Consider the following 18,144-nt stretch of genomic DNA (forward strand, 5'->3'; position numbering starts at 1 on the left):
GATCCTAATATGACTCCTGTCGGTCTTAGGATTCGATTGTACGGGTGGGCTATAAAATAAAAAGAAATTTATTGATTAATTGCTTTAAACTTTGATGTGTATGTTTATATTGCTTGCCCCAGATTTTTGGATGTTATTGCACTAACCCCCTTTTTCTCCCTTCTATAAGCAAGGGAAGAAGTCAAACCATTGCACTCAGTATTTCCTGTGAAAATAAATTACTAATTTATGTTGCTCGGTGCGCTGATCCATTCAGTGTTAGATAAAGGCAAAGAGATTAGCACTAAAATATCCCATAAGTTAAACTTTTCATGGTTTTAAATATCCTTTAGCTTCAACTACATTATCTGAAAGAACTAGGTCCATGGAAACAACTGAATCCAAGAATCATAGCATCTCTCTCTTCTATATATGATGATGATGCAAATACCATAATTTCATTGCCTAGGAAACGAATAATATCGTGTTAAATTTACTAAATAGCCATAATTTCAAATACCAATGTATTTTTCTATCCTGTAATCAAATGCTTTCCAAAAAAAATCATAGAAAAATCTTGGTTTGATAAACTACTATAAGAGATTCTTGTACATGGATGCACGTTGCCTAAACACTAGTAATTTAGCATTTTGGATTCCACTTGTTGATATAGAAATGAAAGGAAATCTCACTAAAGAGATCCACTTGAGCTGACTTCTTTCTCTTGCAGTATGCTTAGTTATTACAAGTCAATTGGCCTAAGTAAGCTGATGATCACATGGAAGGATCTTAATCATAATGTTATGTAGGTAGATTTCTATTATAATTCGTAAATTCCAGCACACAAATGTAATTTCTAATTTTCTATTGTACATTCGTGACATTTAAATGACATGACATAGTATACTTGGCTAAGATAATTCAGCCTTGAATCGATCCAAAATCAGGAGCCCTGCCGGAGTGAGGAGTCAGAGTCTGCAGGAGAGCGGCGAAGCCCTGCCGGATCGAGGAGTGAGAGGTCTTCATCAACAACCCTTCGTTCACCCCCTTCTGTCCTTGGTATTTCCCTTCGCAGGCGATACCGAGAAGAGCTACTATCTCGTTTAACCGAGATATACGCTTTACACTTCTAGATCTCACGCGGATCGACGAAGTTCTGCTTCTATATCCCACGCGGATAGACGAAGCTCTGCCGGATTTTCCCGGAAGGATCTTGAAGAGTCGGCGGTCCACGGATATCAACATCCCCGTCACAGGCAAAAGACCCACGCAAGCAAGAGATGACAAACAGATCTTGCGTTTGTTTGAAAAGAGTTGTATCTATTTTGTTTTCATTGTGTACCGGTCTTATAAAAAGGCTATCTCTTTATTTCATTGTAACGATTGAAGTTGTAATGAATGCAGCAATGAATACAGCAACTTTTTCCGCAATGAATAGAGGTCAAGGGACTAGCTATATCGTATAGACCTGATATAAAAATAAAATTTAAAAGAAAAAAAAAAAAAGAGAAAAAAGGGGATTAGATCCCGCAAACAGTGCACAATTTGATGCAAAATAGTATCATCCTTGTATATTTAGTTCATGATGCAAACTGGCGATAGAGGCTGCTTGGTATTCAGCAATAGTAAATAGAACAAATGTCGCTTGTGCAAAATGTTGCTTGCAGAAATTAGCTTCAAATTTACATGTCAAACATGCTATATTCACTTTATAGCATCAAGACAGTAAGATAGTTTATGATAAGATCTAGTAAACCATAAGGGAGCAAGATCATCTATTGTAAGATTGAAGACACTCTTTAATCAATCATCAATAAGATCAAGCTGCTAAAGAAAGCCAAGTTATTTGTAAACCATAAGAATTGCATACAACCATTTCTTTCTTTCTTTTTTCGTTTTATCATATTGCATCCTAGACTGAGAGAAGCAAGAACCACAATGTACATGATTTGAGAGGAACAGCATAAGAAGAACTAGGCTGCTTCAGTCCTAGCCAGTTTTAAGAGTTCGCCAAACACACCATTAGCCTTGAGGGTTTGCGGCATTTGGAACATTGTATCTGGGGACTTCTCCATTCATCACTCTCCAAGGACCCCAATAGAACTTCGGGGGCATAATGGGTACCAATTCTCCTGGATGCTCTTCCCAGTACTTTTCCTGTTAGATTGACAAAAGGAGAGAGAGTTTAGACCTTTTAACCATGCTAAATGGTGAGCAAATATGATAACTGTAATTCAGTGTTCATGACATGGAAAAACGAAGAGACCGCATATTGAGATCGAATCAGACAATTCCAGATGACAAATAGATTGCTGACTGATTCATTGCTCAATGTCTGTTGAAAATTTTTACAACATAATGTTTGTTTTCAAATATTGGTTTGTCTATTTCAGTCTTGCAGCACTCCTTTGTTTGTAATGTGGATCTAATTCATGCATCTGTGTCATCTGCCAATATCCATATAGGTTGCTCTTTGCTAGAAGACTATTCCCCCCATGCTGCCTCCCCCTCTAATGGCATTCTAGTGTCGGGCCCAATTATAGTCTCATATCAAGTTTCGGGAGTCAAAGTGGGTGTATTAAAGATTTTGTGTTCTCTCCCTCAGCCAGCTCGCTTTTAGAGGTGAATTCTATTGGGTCTCTAACAAATAATATCATAGTCACCCTCGTCTTCCCAATTGCAAGCAAGCAGGGGGTGGTGACGCTGGCATTCCAGTGTTCCTCTTGGACTTGTCTAGTACAAAGCCAAAAGGATGACAGGGCGACTGTAGAGTTTGACCGGTACTGAACTAGTGCAACGCCAGTTCACGTAGACACCAAGACTACATAAGGGTGGTGGTATACTAGGGTTCATTTAATCCTGCGTTGACTTACTGATGAGTCATGTGAGTTTATTAGACATTTGAAATCTCTATACATCAGCTAGCTTTTCGGATAAGTTATATTGTGTCCCTAAAAACGGTCACTTGATGCACGAGCACGATCGATCACATCACTGATTCCAAATCTCTACCGAATATTGATTGTTGAAAAGTCTCTTTCCAAAAAATTTAATTGCTTGGGCAAAAATATCATACAATAGTTGTTCTTCGCACACTACCTAGAGACAGCCTCACTCCCTTACCTCAATAAACTAAATCCTATCAGAAGTTACGCATCAACAACAGGATACACAGTTGATAGGCCACAATCTTAATGTGTGATCCTAAGCATGGAAATCATAGCCAATCTGGAGAGGGGGAAAAAATTCTCCATACTCTATGGAAATTTTATATAGATTTACAATTCATACCCATACTTCCGTTCTGCCATTTTGAAATTCAAGATAACTGCATTCTAGAGCCATGAGCTCTCATCGAATGATTACCCAAAACAAGGAGGCGGTTACAAGAACGTTGACATCATACTCATGCTTTATGTAAGGGTCAATAGCCTAATTACTGAGCGACTATAACAAAATAAATGCAGTCAATGTGTGGTCAAGCATACATTAAGGGGGTGTTTGTTTCAACTTTTTTTTTTGGGATATAGGGTAGATTACAAATTCTAGGATGAATAAGTGGGTTTTTTTGAGTTTATGGATTTCATAACCTTTGCTTGATTCAAAATAAATTTTGGGATATTGAATACCCAAATAATAAAAAACTAATATATTATAGCATTTGTAATAAATTTTGGGATATTGAATACCCAAATAATAAAAAACTAATATATTATAGCATTTGTGAAATCCCCTCTTTGAGAGACAAATAATAAAAAACTAATATATTATAGCATTTGTGAAATCCCCTCTTTGAGAGAGGATTTAGGCTAGATCTCTCCCAACCCATGTCCAGCTCATCAAGCTTTACACTGATATCCTGAATTAGTTTCCTAGGGTCACCGCTTTCGTCCCCCTCCTCTTTTACCTGCCATCTCATTTTCATCGCGAAAACCCTAGATCTCGTTCTCTCCTCTCCTCCTCTGCGACGCCACCCCCTCCCTCCTCTCCGCCCTCAACCTCACCGTGCTCCGCCTCCTCCTCAGCGTCCCCAACTCCCATCTCCACCGCTCTGCCTCTCCTTAACTCTCCCTAACGTTTTGGGGTAAATTGATTTGGGGTTTCTGTTGTTTCAACCGAACTTCTTTCCGACCGAACTTCTCTCTGACCGAATCCTCATCGGTAGGTAAATCTCGTTCCCTTTCTTTGTAAATTAGGGTTTCTTTGTAATTTTGAGGTTTGGTGAAAATGATTTGGGGGATTTTGTGAAATTGATTTAGGGGTTATATATGAAATTGAGTTGGGTTTGGTGAAATTGGTTCTGCACAATTATTAGTCTGTGAAATTGATTTGGATTTGGGGACGAAATTGTTCTCGTTCCATTGCATGAAAATAACTAGGATATTCTTATCTGCGCACTTGTAAGATTAGTTTGAATTCTCGTTTCATTGATTAGTCTGTTAAATTGATTTTGAGTTCATGTTCATTACCTGCGCACTTATAAGATTAGTTTGAATTTCGTATACTATTTTAGGACTTCAATATGCAGTTTCATTAGCTCATCTCTTCAGTTCTATAAACAATTATCTGCATCCGAGCACTTGAACATTGTTGATTACTTAACTCCTTAAATTTTTGAGTTAAATACTTAGTTGATCTTTGTGGACCAAACTCAGTTCTATAAAAAGATTAATTAAGTAACAATTAGATTCTTATCTTTGTATTATCATCTAATATTTGTCTTAGTGAATACAAGACAATGTATCATATTTTTGAATGAAATTTCTTTTTGAAACAATGTAAATGGACGACATTGATGAAGAGATGTTAATGAGGATGGCTTCTAATGCTACTATCTCTGCGGTGATTTGTGTGTTTGCTTGTTTAATAAGGATACATAGTAGAAGGAAATCAATCACGTATCACCCAAAGGTGGAAAAAAAAAGAGAAGATAGATTCTAGAGCTAAGCAAATAAGTCGTGTGTTCAATGGCTATAATGAGAGTTGTAAGGCTTATGTTAGAATGAAACCGCGTGCATTTGAGCTTGTGGGTTTGTGAATTGTGAGTTTGAGCTTGGTTGCTTGTTTGAGCCTTAGTTATTTGAGTTTGAGCTTGTTTTTTATGGCTTGCGAGCTTGTGGGTTTGTGGCAGCCTATTACTATGCTGGTTGTTTCAATTTCAATTTGTCATTGAGCTTGGTTGCTTGTTTGTGATGGATTTGCAGGTTTCTGGCAGGTTTGAGCTTGTGGGTTTGTGAGTTTGAGCTTGGTTACTTGTCTGAGCCTTGGTTATTTGAGTTTGAGCTTGTTTTTGAGCTTTGTAGGTTTGTTGTTGGTCTGGTCTGCTTGCAGGTTTGTTACAAGCTTAAAAATGTTGCAAAATTCATTTAGGGTTTTTTTTTTTTAAGCTAGTGATCTTTGATTGGAAATTCTAGGATGAAAAAGTGGGGTTTTTGAGTTTTTCGGATTTAGTTATGATGATTGGTCACATATTGATAATGCCAACTACAATAGGATTTTATCGTTTACAGGAGGCGTTCATTAATAAAAATACAGTCTAGATTGCTTTTGTAATTTTTAGATGAGGCAGTCCATTATTTGAACGCAATGTACAATGCAATTTCATTATATAGGTGTTGAAAAAAATAACCCTTTTCTGAGCCTCTATATTATCATTTATTTTTACATTTTTTTTATTTACATTGTCTCGAGTTAGTTTATGACTGTTTATAATTGTTGGAGTATAAATTTGAATAGTTTTGATTACCCCAATTGAATACAATTGTATTTGTTTTTTTGTGGGAGGTAAGCTCACCAAAGGTTCTTATATTCACCAATCATTATTTTGTTAATCCTAAATTTTATTTGCTACCACTATAGATTTCAAATTCTAAAATTTATAATGCTACAATTTGAGTTTGAAACAAACAAAATATTACAAATTATAGTATTACATATCCTAAAATATTGATGAAACAAACAACATTTTAGAAATCCCAACCCATGTTAAAAAACATACGGGTTTTAAATCCCATGATGAAATCCATATCCTAAAATTATAGGATTTGAAACAAACACCCCCTAAGTTTATCCCATGGATTTTTGACTTTATTTGGACATGAACTTGGGTATATATTAGTCAATTGAAATCTGATGATACAGTGTAACTCGTTGACTTTATTTGGACATGAACTTGGGTATATATTAGTCAATTGAAATCTGATGATACAGTGTAACTCGGCATACATTCTTATGGTCTTGCTTGTAATTAGTTTAAACCCGAGATGGAAATGTCTAGTTTGAAAAAAAAAAAGCCATGACACTCTTGCACCATTTCAATGAACGACTAACAATTAACAATACGTTCAAAACAACGCGACAAACGTTACGTTGAATACCTTGTAGAGTTGCTCAGTGATGGCAGATCCAACAACTCCGCTATAAAATGCAGCAACATAAACAGATACGAGAGGCGTAAATGACTTAGGACGCCTATAGGGTTCGATCATATCCCATAGCACAGTCTTCTCCCACTTGTAAAACTCTCTTTCTGCATACATCCTCCATAATCTACTCGTCATTTTCGCAAACTGAAGTCACACGGTTAAACAAACAAAACAAATAAGAAATGCTAAATACTAAAACACAAGACACAATTAACTATGTTTCATTACATGTAGCCCATAATGCATAGCTGAACTATACGCTGATTGCTAAGATAACATGGAACTATGAGGACTTTGAAAAAAAATTAACATATACAATAAGTTACATTTGACCAAACAAATTACTATACTACCCAAACAATTTTTACAAATTGTGTTTTGGTTTTGTTGGAGGGGGGGATCAAATCCAACTGTAAGCACATACAAATTAGGGGAATCTTAACAATGAACTCGTGTGGAGGAGGTGATGAAGGGAAGAGAAAAACATGAGAAGATTAAGTGAAAGAAGAGGCTCACCAGAGGCGGTGGCCACGACTACCGGAAGATGTCGGCACGATTACCGGATGCGGTTGGTGACGACTACCAGAGGCCGTGAAGACTTCTGATGATGTGGAGAAGACGATCTGAAACGACAACCCTAACCTTAAAACATCTTTTTGGTATTTTTACAAATCCATTTATTTTTGGCTAGGCCATTCTTGAGCCCAAAACAAACACATGGGTGCCCAAAAAGTCTGTTTAGCTTTTTGATCAAAACGACAACTACCACCACCACCGAAGCGCCTCTTTAGGTTTCCTTTGGATACCATGGTTTTTCCTTATTTTCATAGTGTTTTTATCAAAAATAAAATACCATACATTTAAAAATCATGATGCTTTTTGAGCTAAATCATACTCAAACTAAAAACACTAAAAACACAACACTTCTTTCAAAACACCTTTTAGGTGTTTTAAGTTTGGTGTTTTTGTTTTGAGTTTGAGGAGGTGTTAATATTATATCTAACATTTAATATATAGTTATTATTGACATCCTTCTTATATTATATTATATTATATTATATCTAATATATTAGTACTATTTATTAAATACTATAAAAATAAAATAATTAAAATATCTTATACAATAATATAATAACATATTAAATACTAGCATTTAATATGTTGATAATATATTACGTAATAATAAATAATAATATATAAATAAACTAATACAAAATAATAAAAAAGTTATTGATAACGAGTAATAATATAATAATGATATAATAGAATACTATACGATATTATGATCACTGTACTATTACTAACTTTTTAATAAATAAATTGTAATAAATTATAATAAATTAATGATTATAAAATATTATATAATAGTAGCATGTTAATAAAAAACAATAATAGAATAGTAATATTATAATTACATATTATATAGTAAATGTAATATAATATATAAAATGTTAATATATTATATAATAAATAGTATAATATATCATAAAGTAAAATGATTTTTAATACTAAAATAATTTATTGCTCACAAATGTTAATGTAAAAATAATATATTCATAATATAATAATATCTATTTATATCATAAATTACTAATATATTATTAAAGTATTATTAATAAACTCTAACATATTAGAAACTATAATATATTATATAATATTAAATATTTATAATATATTAATTTATTAATGATATACTTGTAATAACCTAATATTAACATTATTAATAATATTACATTATATTAATAATAGTCTAATATTATGTAAATAATAAAATAATATTATTTTAAAAATGTTATATAACATATAACCAGTGTTATCGAGGCGCAAGGCGCAAGGCGCAAGGCGGGGCGCAAAGGTCCCTTACGCGCACCATGCGCAAAGCGCACAACGATGCGCGCGCCTCACTAATTGAGGCGCATAACTCAAACTAATATTTGCCAATATCATAAGACAGGAATATATAAGCAACATATTAGTTACCTACATTTAAAATTATGAGAATATCAACTTAAATCATTAAATTATGCTAACTGAATTTTTAAAGTAACAAAAAAAGATACAAGAAGCATGTATTTAAATCATCAAATTAAGTGATTAACAATTATGAGCATATGTTTATAAATTGTCACATAAAAGACTAAGAAATATAATTAACAAACATGACTGTTCATAATTTTCTAGTTAGTATCCTTGATTAATATTTGCTACTTAGCATGAAAAGATGAAGAATGAATGTAACAATTACATATTTACATGTTCATAATTTGCTAGTTAGCATGCTAATTAGAGAAAAAATTACAATTAGCAAAAAAGTATACTAAATTACTAATTATTATTTCCTTTTTATAGGTTAAACATGAAAAGATGAAAATAGATTAGCAACTAGTAAGAAATAGTATATTACATGATCTTTTTATAGGTTAAACATGAAAAGATGAAAATAGATTAGCAACTAGTAAGAAATAGTATATTACATGATATAAATATGTAATTATGTAGATTAGCAACTAGTAAGAAATAGTATATTACATGATATAAATATGTAATTATGTAAATTATTTAAAAAAATAGAAGAAATAGTATGTTACATAACGCAGGTGCGAGGCTGTAATAATCCATTTTTTTTGTAGCAAATCAATAAATTAAATTGGGTAAACATGCAAGGCCTTATAAATGAGGCCCACATCATGTTAGAAAAAAAAAACAAAACAATCAAAAGCCCATTAGTGTTTACCTAGAAAGCCCATCTCCACCTTCCCCTTTTGATTCTTCTTTCACGTGAGATTTGAGAGAGATATTTTCAAAAATATCTTTTAAGTTTAACTAACCTATATAAATAAATAAATAAAATCCTAGAAAAAAATCTCTAACCATCTAACCACATGATCTCTGTACAATCTATATTTAATCCTAACTCCCTCCACTAATTTCCTCCTAAATCCTCCACAAATCCCTCAACTAACTTCCCCTTATCTCCTCACTAAACAAATTCCTCCACTAATCCCTCCCTTCAAAACCCCACTTCCAAAATCTTGCTTCACGGAAAGAAAAAAAAGGGGAAAGAGACTTCTCACGGGAAAAGAGAGGGAGAGAAAAAAAAAGAAGGAAAAAGTGAGGGGAGTTCGGCTATTTGAGGAGAAGAAATTTGTTTGGTGTTCACGTTCTCGGTGCTAATCGGCAAGCATCCTTTTCCTTGATCATTATTATTATTACTTGGATTTTTTTCCCTCATGCAAGCATTTCTTATCCAATTCTTTATTTTTCATGATCACCTTATTTTTTTTCAAAATCGGCAAGTATATTTTTTTTCTTGCTTTTTTTGTGTCGAATTCTTTCTTTAATTCATATGACGGTTTTAATTTCAAGAATAAATATCCTATTTGTTAAAGACATTAGTCCTCTTCAAGTCCATACGTAGGTTAAGTCTATGTCCTAGAATATACTAATTCAGTATTGTTTATTTTTTTTTCATTGCTTGTAGAAATATTACACATAATCTCACACAAGAACCCTCGATCATCTTTATTCCTGATTTTTTTAGTTATTTTTCTTTCGTCGGTATCTGTTCTAGTTCTTCGTCCTAATTTCTCTGACATTAAGGTTCTTCATGTTTTTTTTTCCGATATCTCTTAGTGAAGGGTTCAACTCTAATGGAAATTCATTTCTTATCCTGAACGCCCTCTTTGGCCTAGTTTAAGATGGAATGAAATCAGTCCATGAGTCAATATAAATTTGGTTCTATCTTACCCAAGTTCCTTCACCTTTAAATAGATCACATTCAATTATTTGCAAATAGAGGTCATGAACTCTACAAGCAATGTTTTATTTCTCCCTATGACCTATATGTTTTTTTTAGCATTGGAAACTTATGACAAGATGGTCAAGCTTTGTGCAAGTGATCTAAAACAAGAACGTGTGATTGAGAAATCCTTTATTCAACAATTAGCACTAACTATGCCCACCTGATGTAGTTGGTGTCCTTCTTACTCTGAGAGATTAGTGCTCATATCACTAAGGAAAGATATATTAATTAAATATGAATAAATCTAAATCCAGTTAGCCAGTTTTCTGGATGGGTTGAGATGTCAATTGTTGGCCACAAGGAAAATTAGTCAGGGAGCCATTGGTTTATACTCATATTATTAAGAATAATGCCTTGTTTTAACATTTTGTATTTAAGTGGGAACATTGGGAAGTGTTAAGGATTGCTTAGCAATTGATAGCCAAAAATTTGTTAAAATATATTATTCATGTGCGACATCTTAATCAGGCCAGATGCTGGAGTTTTTGAGGGTATCTGAATAATCATGTGACTAATTCTTCGATTGAGATATTAGAATAGAAACAGTTATGCACACAAAGTTTTCCCTAGCGTATCCGTGTCAAAATCTAGCATATCAACTTTAGGTTGTTACATAACCTAAATTTAACTTAAAACAATTACCTATGCTTTAGTGTTATCTCAAGACCTTGACTTCATATTTAATCAGACATTAGTTAACACAGGAGACTAAACCGAGTGTAACATTTAATTCATCTGGCTTTTGATTTTTTCTTCGAAAGCGGTATTATGGAATAATTGAAGCTTTACACTTATATATTATTTTGTTGTTCTATAACTTGTATGAAACTATTACTTTATGGAAACCAATCATGTTTGGAGAGTTCATGTTTTACATAATATTGTACTATCAAGTGCCTAAATGGGCAAGATATGTCTGGTATTGGTAATATAGATCACCTGAAATGCCATGGTTAGATTAAAACCTGGGTTATACATATAGTACTTATCTTGTTTGATACTGTAATTGACATGCATGTCTTTATGGAAAATTGTTTCTTGTCACCTGGTTGTTATCCAATAGGAGAGACTGTGCATGAAGACGACTCCTGTTAAAAATATGATTTATAAGTGTGCTTTTATAGCATGGCTATGCTCTCGATATCGACATCCCGATATGAGATTTTTCCTTGGCTATTACTATTATAGCATCGACTAGGCGATACACCCGTCTTGATTAAACATGTTCTGGGTCACGGTTATTTTTATAGTTTTACAGAAATCGTTCCACGGTAACTCTGTGGTTAGTGTACAATATTTCATGCACAGTCACTTAAAAATTTAATCGACAAACATGGGGTTCATAAAGGGGAATTAGACGGAGAATATAACATGTATATAAACGGGCATATGCGCATTCCTGATATCCTGAGTTATATATACATGGGCCAAAGAGCCAATTCCTGACTTGAAGCCATGTTCCCGGGACGGTTTATGGGGAACCAATTTATATACATGAAAATATTCTTCTCTAATTCAAATAACATGTAAAATAAGAATAATGTGCTTATATGCTTTGTGATAGATTTGGCAGGCACGACATGTCCTGGATGAGGTTTTGGTGATGTATATTTGTATTGTTTGTTTATAGAATTTTGGGAGTTAATATTTAGCGATTTATAATTTGAGATATATGGTATATATGATGGTTTCCTTGTTTGGATTATTCCCTCGACGTACTCATCTTGTATTGTGAGTTTCTAAATTTTAACTCCTTTTAGTATAGGGTATAAGATATGTGCTTGAGGTAGACCATGATTGTTATCTACAATTAGCAATTTCCCTCGTCAACTTTAATTGAGTTTTCATCTTATTTTGATTTATAATATTAGTATTTTCTTTTATCACTGGAAATTTAGAATTTCTCTTTTCTTTATATCTACCACTTATACTTACACACGCATAATTTCCTCATTTTACATGCTTGCTGGGAGTTTTCTGACTCTCCTGGGGTTTGCATGCCCCAGACTCGGGAATTGTTCTTTCTTCGCAGGACCAAGAGTACTTTAAGGATTAAGACCAGTGACAGTGATCACCTTCTCTCTCTTCACTCTCTCAGCTTCAGTTATTGAGTCTTTCTTGTAATCACTTGTGGTATTCCAGACTAAGATGTATTTTTCCTCTTTCCTACTTTGAAAAGTTGTGGACATGTAAGAGAAATTATCTTTTCAGAGTTTCTTTATCTATCTCGTTCCTTTGTTATTTTAGTTGCATGCTCTATGTAATAGTTCTTTTAGCAATATATCTGTATACAGGATGATCCAGAGGCGTGAATGTAATCGTATGGTTGCATTACCGACCGAGTCATGCTCCAAATTATCACGTTTTGGACCCGGGACGTGACAGAGGCGCACGTGAAGTGCACGCGAGCTCACATAGTTTTTTTTGTTAACATTATAATCGAGTCTTTATACTTGATATTCCATATCCCAAAAAACAAAATAAATCCATTGTGCTTTTTTAATAACCTTCAATTGAGGACCATTACTAATCCTTAGTTTGGATATAAGTCTTGATTTAACATTTGATTTGAAAATTTATGAAATTTGCTACTATGTTGGGTGTTAGCATTAGAAATTAAGGCAATATATTGTGATTTTGTAGCAAGATATTATTTATCATGATATTTTTTATGTAAATTCTAAAAATATGTTCTCTCGTGCTTGATTACATATATTGAAATATTATGTGTGTGGTGTGCGCCTCGCATCACTCGGGCGCGCGCATCGCGTTACGCCTTGCGCATGTGCGCGTAAAGATGCTTTGCGCCTCGCATTGCGCCTCGCGCATTGAAAACACTGAGCCTACATATAACAATAACAAATTGCTATAATTAAGTATATAATTATTTGAAAATAATATATAATAATTATAATATAATATAACACATTAAAGTACAATATAATATTATAGTACATTATGCAATATTATATTGTATGATATTTAATATTTATAATACTATAATAATATAGACTAATTATTATAAAATGTTTATTTATAATATATTTTATTATAATTAATATAAAATATATTAATAATATGTTTAATACTATTATTGTAACAGGTCAAACTAGTATTGACCAAAAACACTCAACATGGTGTTTTAAAAACACTTTAAAGAGAAAACACAACACCATAGTATTTTTTGTAAAAATACAAGGAAAATATCATAGTATCCAGACGAAGCCTAAATTTCCAAAATTAAAATTGGTAATTTTTTATATGATGTACCATATTGACATTTTAGAAATAAGAATTTTCAATCAATTTAGCGTGTCTTTTATTTATGTATCAAGGGATAAAAGAATCATTTGATTTTATAAAAATTAATAGCATAATATTACTTGAGCACAGTGAATTGACCTGAATAATTGAAATGTTTCAATGTGTCTCCCATGATCTTCCCTAAACGTGAAAAACAAATGAGAGAAAACGACCCCACCATGCGTTCTGTTCTGTTCATCTGTCCCCCACGGTCTCAATTCCACACATGTCGCCCCGCTCCCTTGCACCCTCACGGGTACAAGAGTCCAACGCGCACATGCGAAATGCATGTAGCAGCCCAAAAGAAGAAGCGTGTCAAAGTGTGGCACACTCCTGTATGGGCCAATCATCATAAGCTCTTGTTTTGTTCTATGGGTGTAAGTATCGCATCATTGAGTCAGATATTTTCTTTCTTGCCCAATAAGTTGTCTTTATTCCTTATGACCATAAGGTCATGAGTGCATGCATTGAGATGCTATAAATCACGTAGTTGAGAGGGAATGTGTAAAGAAGATTTTCACCGTTTTCCTTTGTGATAATAGGTTAGTAAATAGGAGTTGCTCGTAACTCCCCCCCCCCCTAAACATTTTGGTTCAGTATGGAAGAATGTGATAAATGGTCTGTTAAATATGTCCAAGGGATTTAACGAGGTTGAACAAATCACTATGACTATCCATGAGCACAATCGGGCCATGATTCCACCAATAATGAATGAGTGATTATTATATTTAATCCCTCAAACTTTAATTTCACATCTCTCTCTATTGTCTCTATTTTTCCTTTTTTTTGGACACCCAAAAATGATAGCCAGTTGAAGCTGCATATTTTTGTCATAGGGTTAATATCTGCAGTTAATATATGCAGAGTCAAAATTACCCTCATCATGCAACCATAACATTCCAATGTTTGCTCAACGGGACCTTCATCAATGGGTCATAAGAAAGTGGATAAATCAAATTTGAAGAGACCAATAAATGAAAAATTCATGTGAGCATCAAATTTTTTGGTGTTATTATGAATGCACACAAGCTTATAGAGAATTTCGATCAATTAAAATCCCACCGTTTGCTTGAATGGGGCTGGTGACTTGCTAGCTCCCAACCACTCAATCAACTCCATCGGGGTTCTTAACTCTAGAAGTTGACAGCTCTCAGCCTAACCCCTAGCCTTAATTAAACTAGTACAAGGCAGAAAAATACCAAACTTACATAGTAGAAGAGTTGCTATATATGACACAAACACAGGTGGATAAGCATAATAATCTTAAAGAAATATCCACCTTTTTAACTGTAAATTCTCTTCTATTCGTATTAGCTATCATAGCAAGAAAATTGGTGGCCTAAATTTCTGCTTAATTACCAAATGCTAAGACTGAACCATGTATAAATTTACGTGGCTTGTATCTCAAACCTCTCTGAAAGAATTTGAACCTGAACGATTGTTGTACTGACTAAGGCTTCCTTTGACAAGCGAAACAGGAAAACATAACTGTGACGTTATGCAAGGCTAAGAGAGCTGACACTGCTCAAATTTCAGTCCAAACAAGAAGAATAAAGTACCAATTCATGGAGGAGAACGGTGCGTGAGTCAAAGAGCAGAAATATGCTACTAACACAAACAGTAAGTGCCATTACAGTCGTTCATTTCTGTAACTAGCTTTTGTCATCTCAAATCCTAGAAACATGCCTTTGTTTTTATCTGCTTTACTCATTAATCACTATCCTATAGTTTTTCTTGAGTCTGACTTGTTTAGAAGTGAATAAAAGGGAGGGTGGAAGTTCTCTTTTTAAATTGCCCTCCGATCATAATAATAATTGTTTTACCCTTTTAATTGCTCTCATCTAAATTTATTTTTACTTCACTATAATTTTCAGACATAAATTTAGATTATTCAAAAATATTGTTCTTCAGAAATGATCAAATCTTTTTAGGGGTAAAAATCTGACCTGAGGACCTCTGTGACGCCGACAATCTTCTGTAGCTTAGGAATCAAGCTTCGCCAAGGACTTAGAAATCACGGCGGAAAATAGGAGCGGCAGCGGCGGCGATCTCCGGGCGGCGGAAAAGAGGGGAAAGAGCGGCGTGGCTGCAGTTCAGGGCGGCGAAGGATAGGGTTTTGAGGGGAGAGAGCGGCGGCGTCGGTGGGGATCTCCGAGCGTCGGTGGCGGGGATCTCTGAGCGGGCGGGCGAAGGCGTTCAGCTCTGATTTGGGGGGTTTTTTTGACGAAGGGAGAACAGCGAAGAGAGCGCGGTGCGGTTTTGGAGGGGTAGAGAGCGGCGGCAGCGGTGGCGATCTCCGAAGCGCGGTTGCGGGGATCTCTGGCGGCGCGCCAAAGGGTGGCAGCTCTCGGGGATCTCTGATTTGGGGGTTTCTTATGAAAGGGGGGACGCAGGAGTACTCACGGGGGGGCTTTTGTGATTTTTTTCCCTTTTTTTTGGTAAAAAAGGGAGGGAAAATTCCCTGCATTTGTGAAAGGGGTGTTGCTACAGGGACTCCAAAATAGGACATTCCTGAGGGGACAAGTGAGGTGTCAACTCCTAGGGGCTTGATGCACTGTTCATAACAGTGGGCAGGGCCGGCCCTGGGGTAAGCCCACCAAGCCCCGGGGCTGGGGCAACCCAGGGCCGGGGGCAACCCAGGGGGAGGTCGTCGTCTTCCTGGTCGCCGTCTCCGTCCTCTTCCTGGTCGCTTCCTGATCGCCGCTACCGCCTTCTACTTCAGCAAGCATTTTTCAGATGGTGAATACGACTCACTACCCCCAACGACGCCATCCCCTTGTTGCCTATGACTCTTTTGGGCTTGGGTTTTGGGGTTATTTTCGAGCTTGCCACCGAGTCGAATCTTTCTGCCTTTTTCGGGGCACATTCTACGAGGATAGTGCGGTTGGTAGAATTGTAATTATGGCGGGGGTCGTGGGCGGTATTTGTGAAACTTGATAGATTTATGTATATAGTTTACGCGGCTGTACGATTTCTTGTGTAGTAACATACTTAAATTTAAACGAACTGGCTTTTTAATAGTACGTATATTACGATAATGCACCCCTGACATGGGCCATTTACGAGGCACGTGCGTTCGCTAGCTTTTTCTTGACAAAGAGTTTTTTATCGTTGCTTTTTTATTATGCTCTTTGTGGTGCTGCTACTACGACAAGCAAGCTGGCTCCCCTAGATTCGAGAGAGCGCTTTTATTTTTTGAACACAAATAGGGAGTGAGGTATTTGTTGGTGAGGTAATGTGGAAAAAAAATTAAAGTAAATCTCAATCCTCTCTTTCTTTAGGAGGTTAAAGTTTGAGTTAACGGTCTAATATGAAAAGTTTAAGATGAACAAATACCTCACTAATTATCGTTGCAAGTAAACTCATGTCTTTTCTTCTTTTTTCCAATATTGAGATGAACAAATACCTCACTAATTATCGTTGCAAGTAAACTCATGTCTTTTCTTCTTTTTTCCAATATTGTGCAGGTTGTGAGTCCAACGTCAGGGCCCTCCTCAGGCTCCGGCACCAAGTGGTGCGTACCGAAACCCGATGTAACCGAGGCCTCCCTCCAATCGAACATCGACTATGTGTGCAGCACGGGCCTAGTCGACAGCAAGTAGATTCAGGGCGACGGATCCTGCTTCCTCCCCCAACACTCTGCAGAACCACGCGACATTCGTCAAAGGAGGGGAGGTCGACGTGGAGGGGAGGTTGTCGTGGGGCAACCCGGCCGACCCAGGACCGGGGCTGGGGCTAGGGCAACCCAAACCTCGGGGCCGGCCCTGCAGTGGGGACTGACACCTCACCTGTCCCCTCAGGGGTCTCCTATTTTGGAGTCCCTATAGCAACATCATTTGTGAAAATATTAGGTTCAACGGTTGGAACACTTGGGCTGCTAAAAGTTGACTCAACGGTTCCGACCACTTGTTGAGACCGGTAACTTTTATACTAGTGGATCGAGCAAACTGCACCTTTACAGTCGGGATGCAATTATATAAGGAATTAATTCTAAATTTTGTAATCTATGTAAATGAATTTGCACATAAAATATTGTTAATAGACTACTTTTTTTTATAATATAGTAATCTTAGTAACATTTTGTTAATATCAATAAATTTAGCTCCGGATATTTTCTCGGCAAAAGGAGATAGACAATACCACAACTAACACCAACAGCTATAAATGCATGTAACAACTACATAGTACGTATAGCAATTTGCATACCCTCCCACATGTGGGTAACTCCACAACTAATGGTTGCCAACATGAGGCGCCGCATGAAGAAGCATGCCGTCGCGTGTGGGCCCTCGAGGCACGAGGTGTTGTGAGCGAGTTGGCTTCAACAACGCTCGCTATGCCCTCAATCATTTATATTTCCTAGATTGAATGTCATCTTGGGGCTGTTTGGTTTGTCGATTGATCTTAATGTATGTAATGAATTTTGTAAAACCCGTAACTGAAAATTTGTTTATTAATCATATCATTTCATATCATCATATCATATATATATATATATATATATATATATATAGTTAACACCTCAATGTCTCAAAAATTATAGAAACACCCTCAAAAGTTTAAATTACAGACAAGCACATTAAAATTCTAAAATTTTAAAACTTACAAACAACACAGATGAATTCAAGAGATTAC

General features: G+C 35.5%; 1 protein-coding gene across 2 annotated transcripts; it reads right to left on the minus strand.

Annotated features, from left to right (window-relative positions):
• On the minus strand, positions 1,808-15,724 carry LOC109848109 (uncharacterized protein At4g29660-like). Of its 2 annotated transcripts, none has more exons than XM_020417452.1 (3): positions 15,433-15,724; positions 6,357-6,548; positions 1,808-2,136 (listed from the first exon to the last, which is right to left on the minus strand). In XM_020417452.1, exons 2-3 carry the CDS (start codon positions 6,537-6,539, stop codon positions 2,002-2,004), a joined length of 318 nt encoding a protein of 105 aa, XP_020273041.1. In that variant the 5' UTR covers positions 6,540-6,548; positions 15,433-15,724; the 3' UTR covers positions 1,808-2,001. The 2 variants fall into 2 exon arrangements, with proteins under 2 accessions (XP_020273041.1, XP_020273031.1); XM_020417442.1 differs by having other exon boundaries at positions 15,456-15,723.

The sequence above is a fragment of the Asparagus officinalis genome, chromosome 1, assembly GCF_001876935.1.
Source record: "Asparagus officinalis chromosome 1, Aspof.V1, whole genome shotgun sequence".
In the NCBI taxonomy this organism is placed as follows: domain Eukaryota; kingdom Viridiplantae; phylum Streptophyta; class Magnoliopsida; order Asparagales; family Asparagaceae; genus Asparagus; species Asparagus officinalis.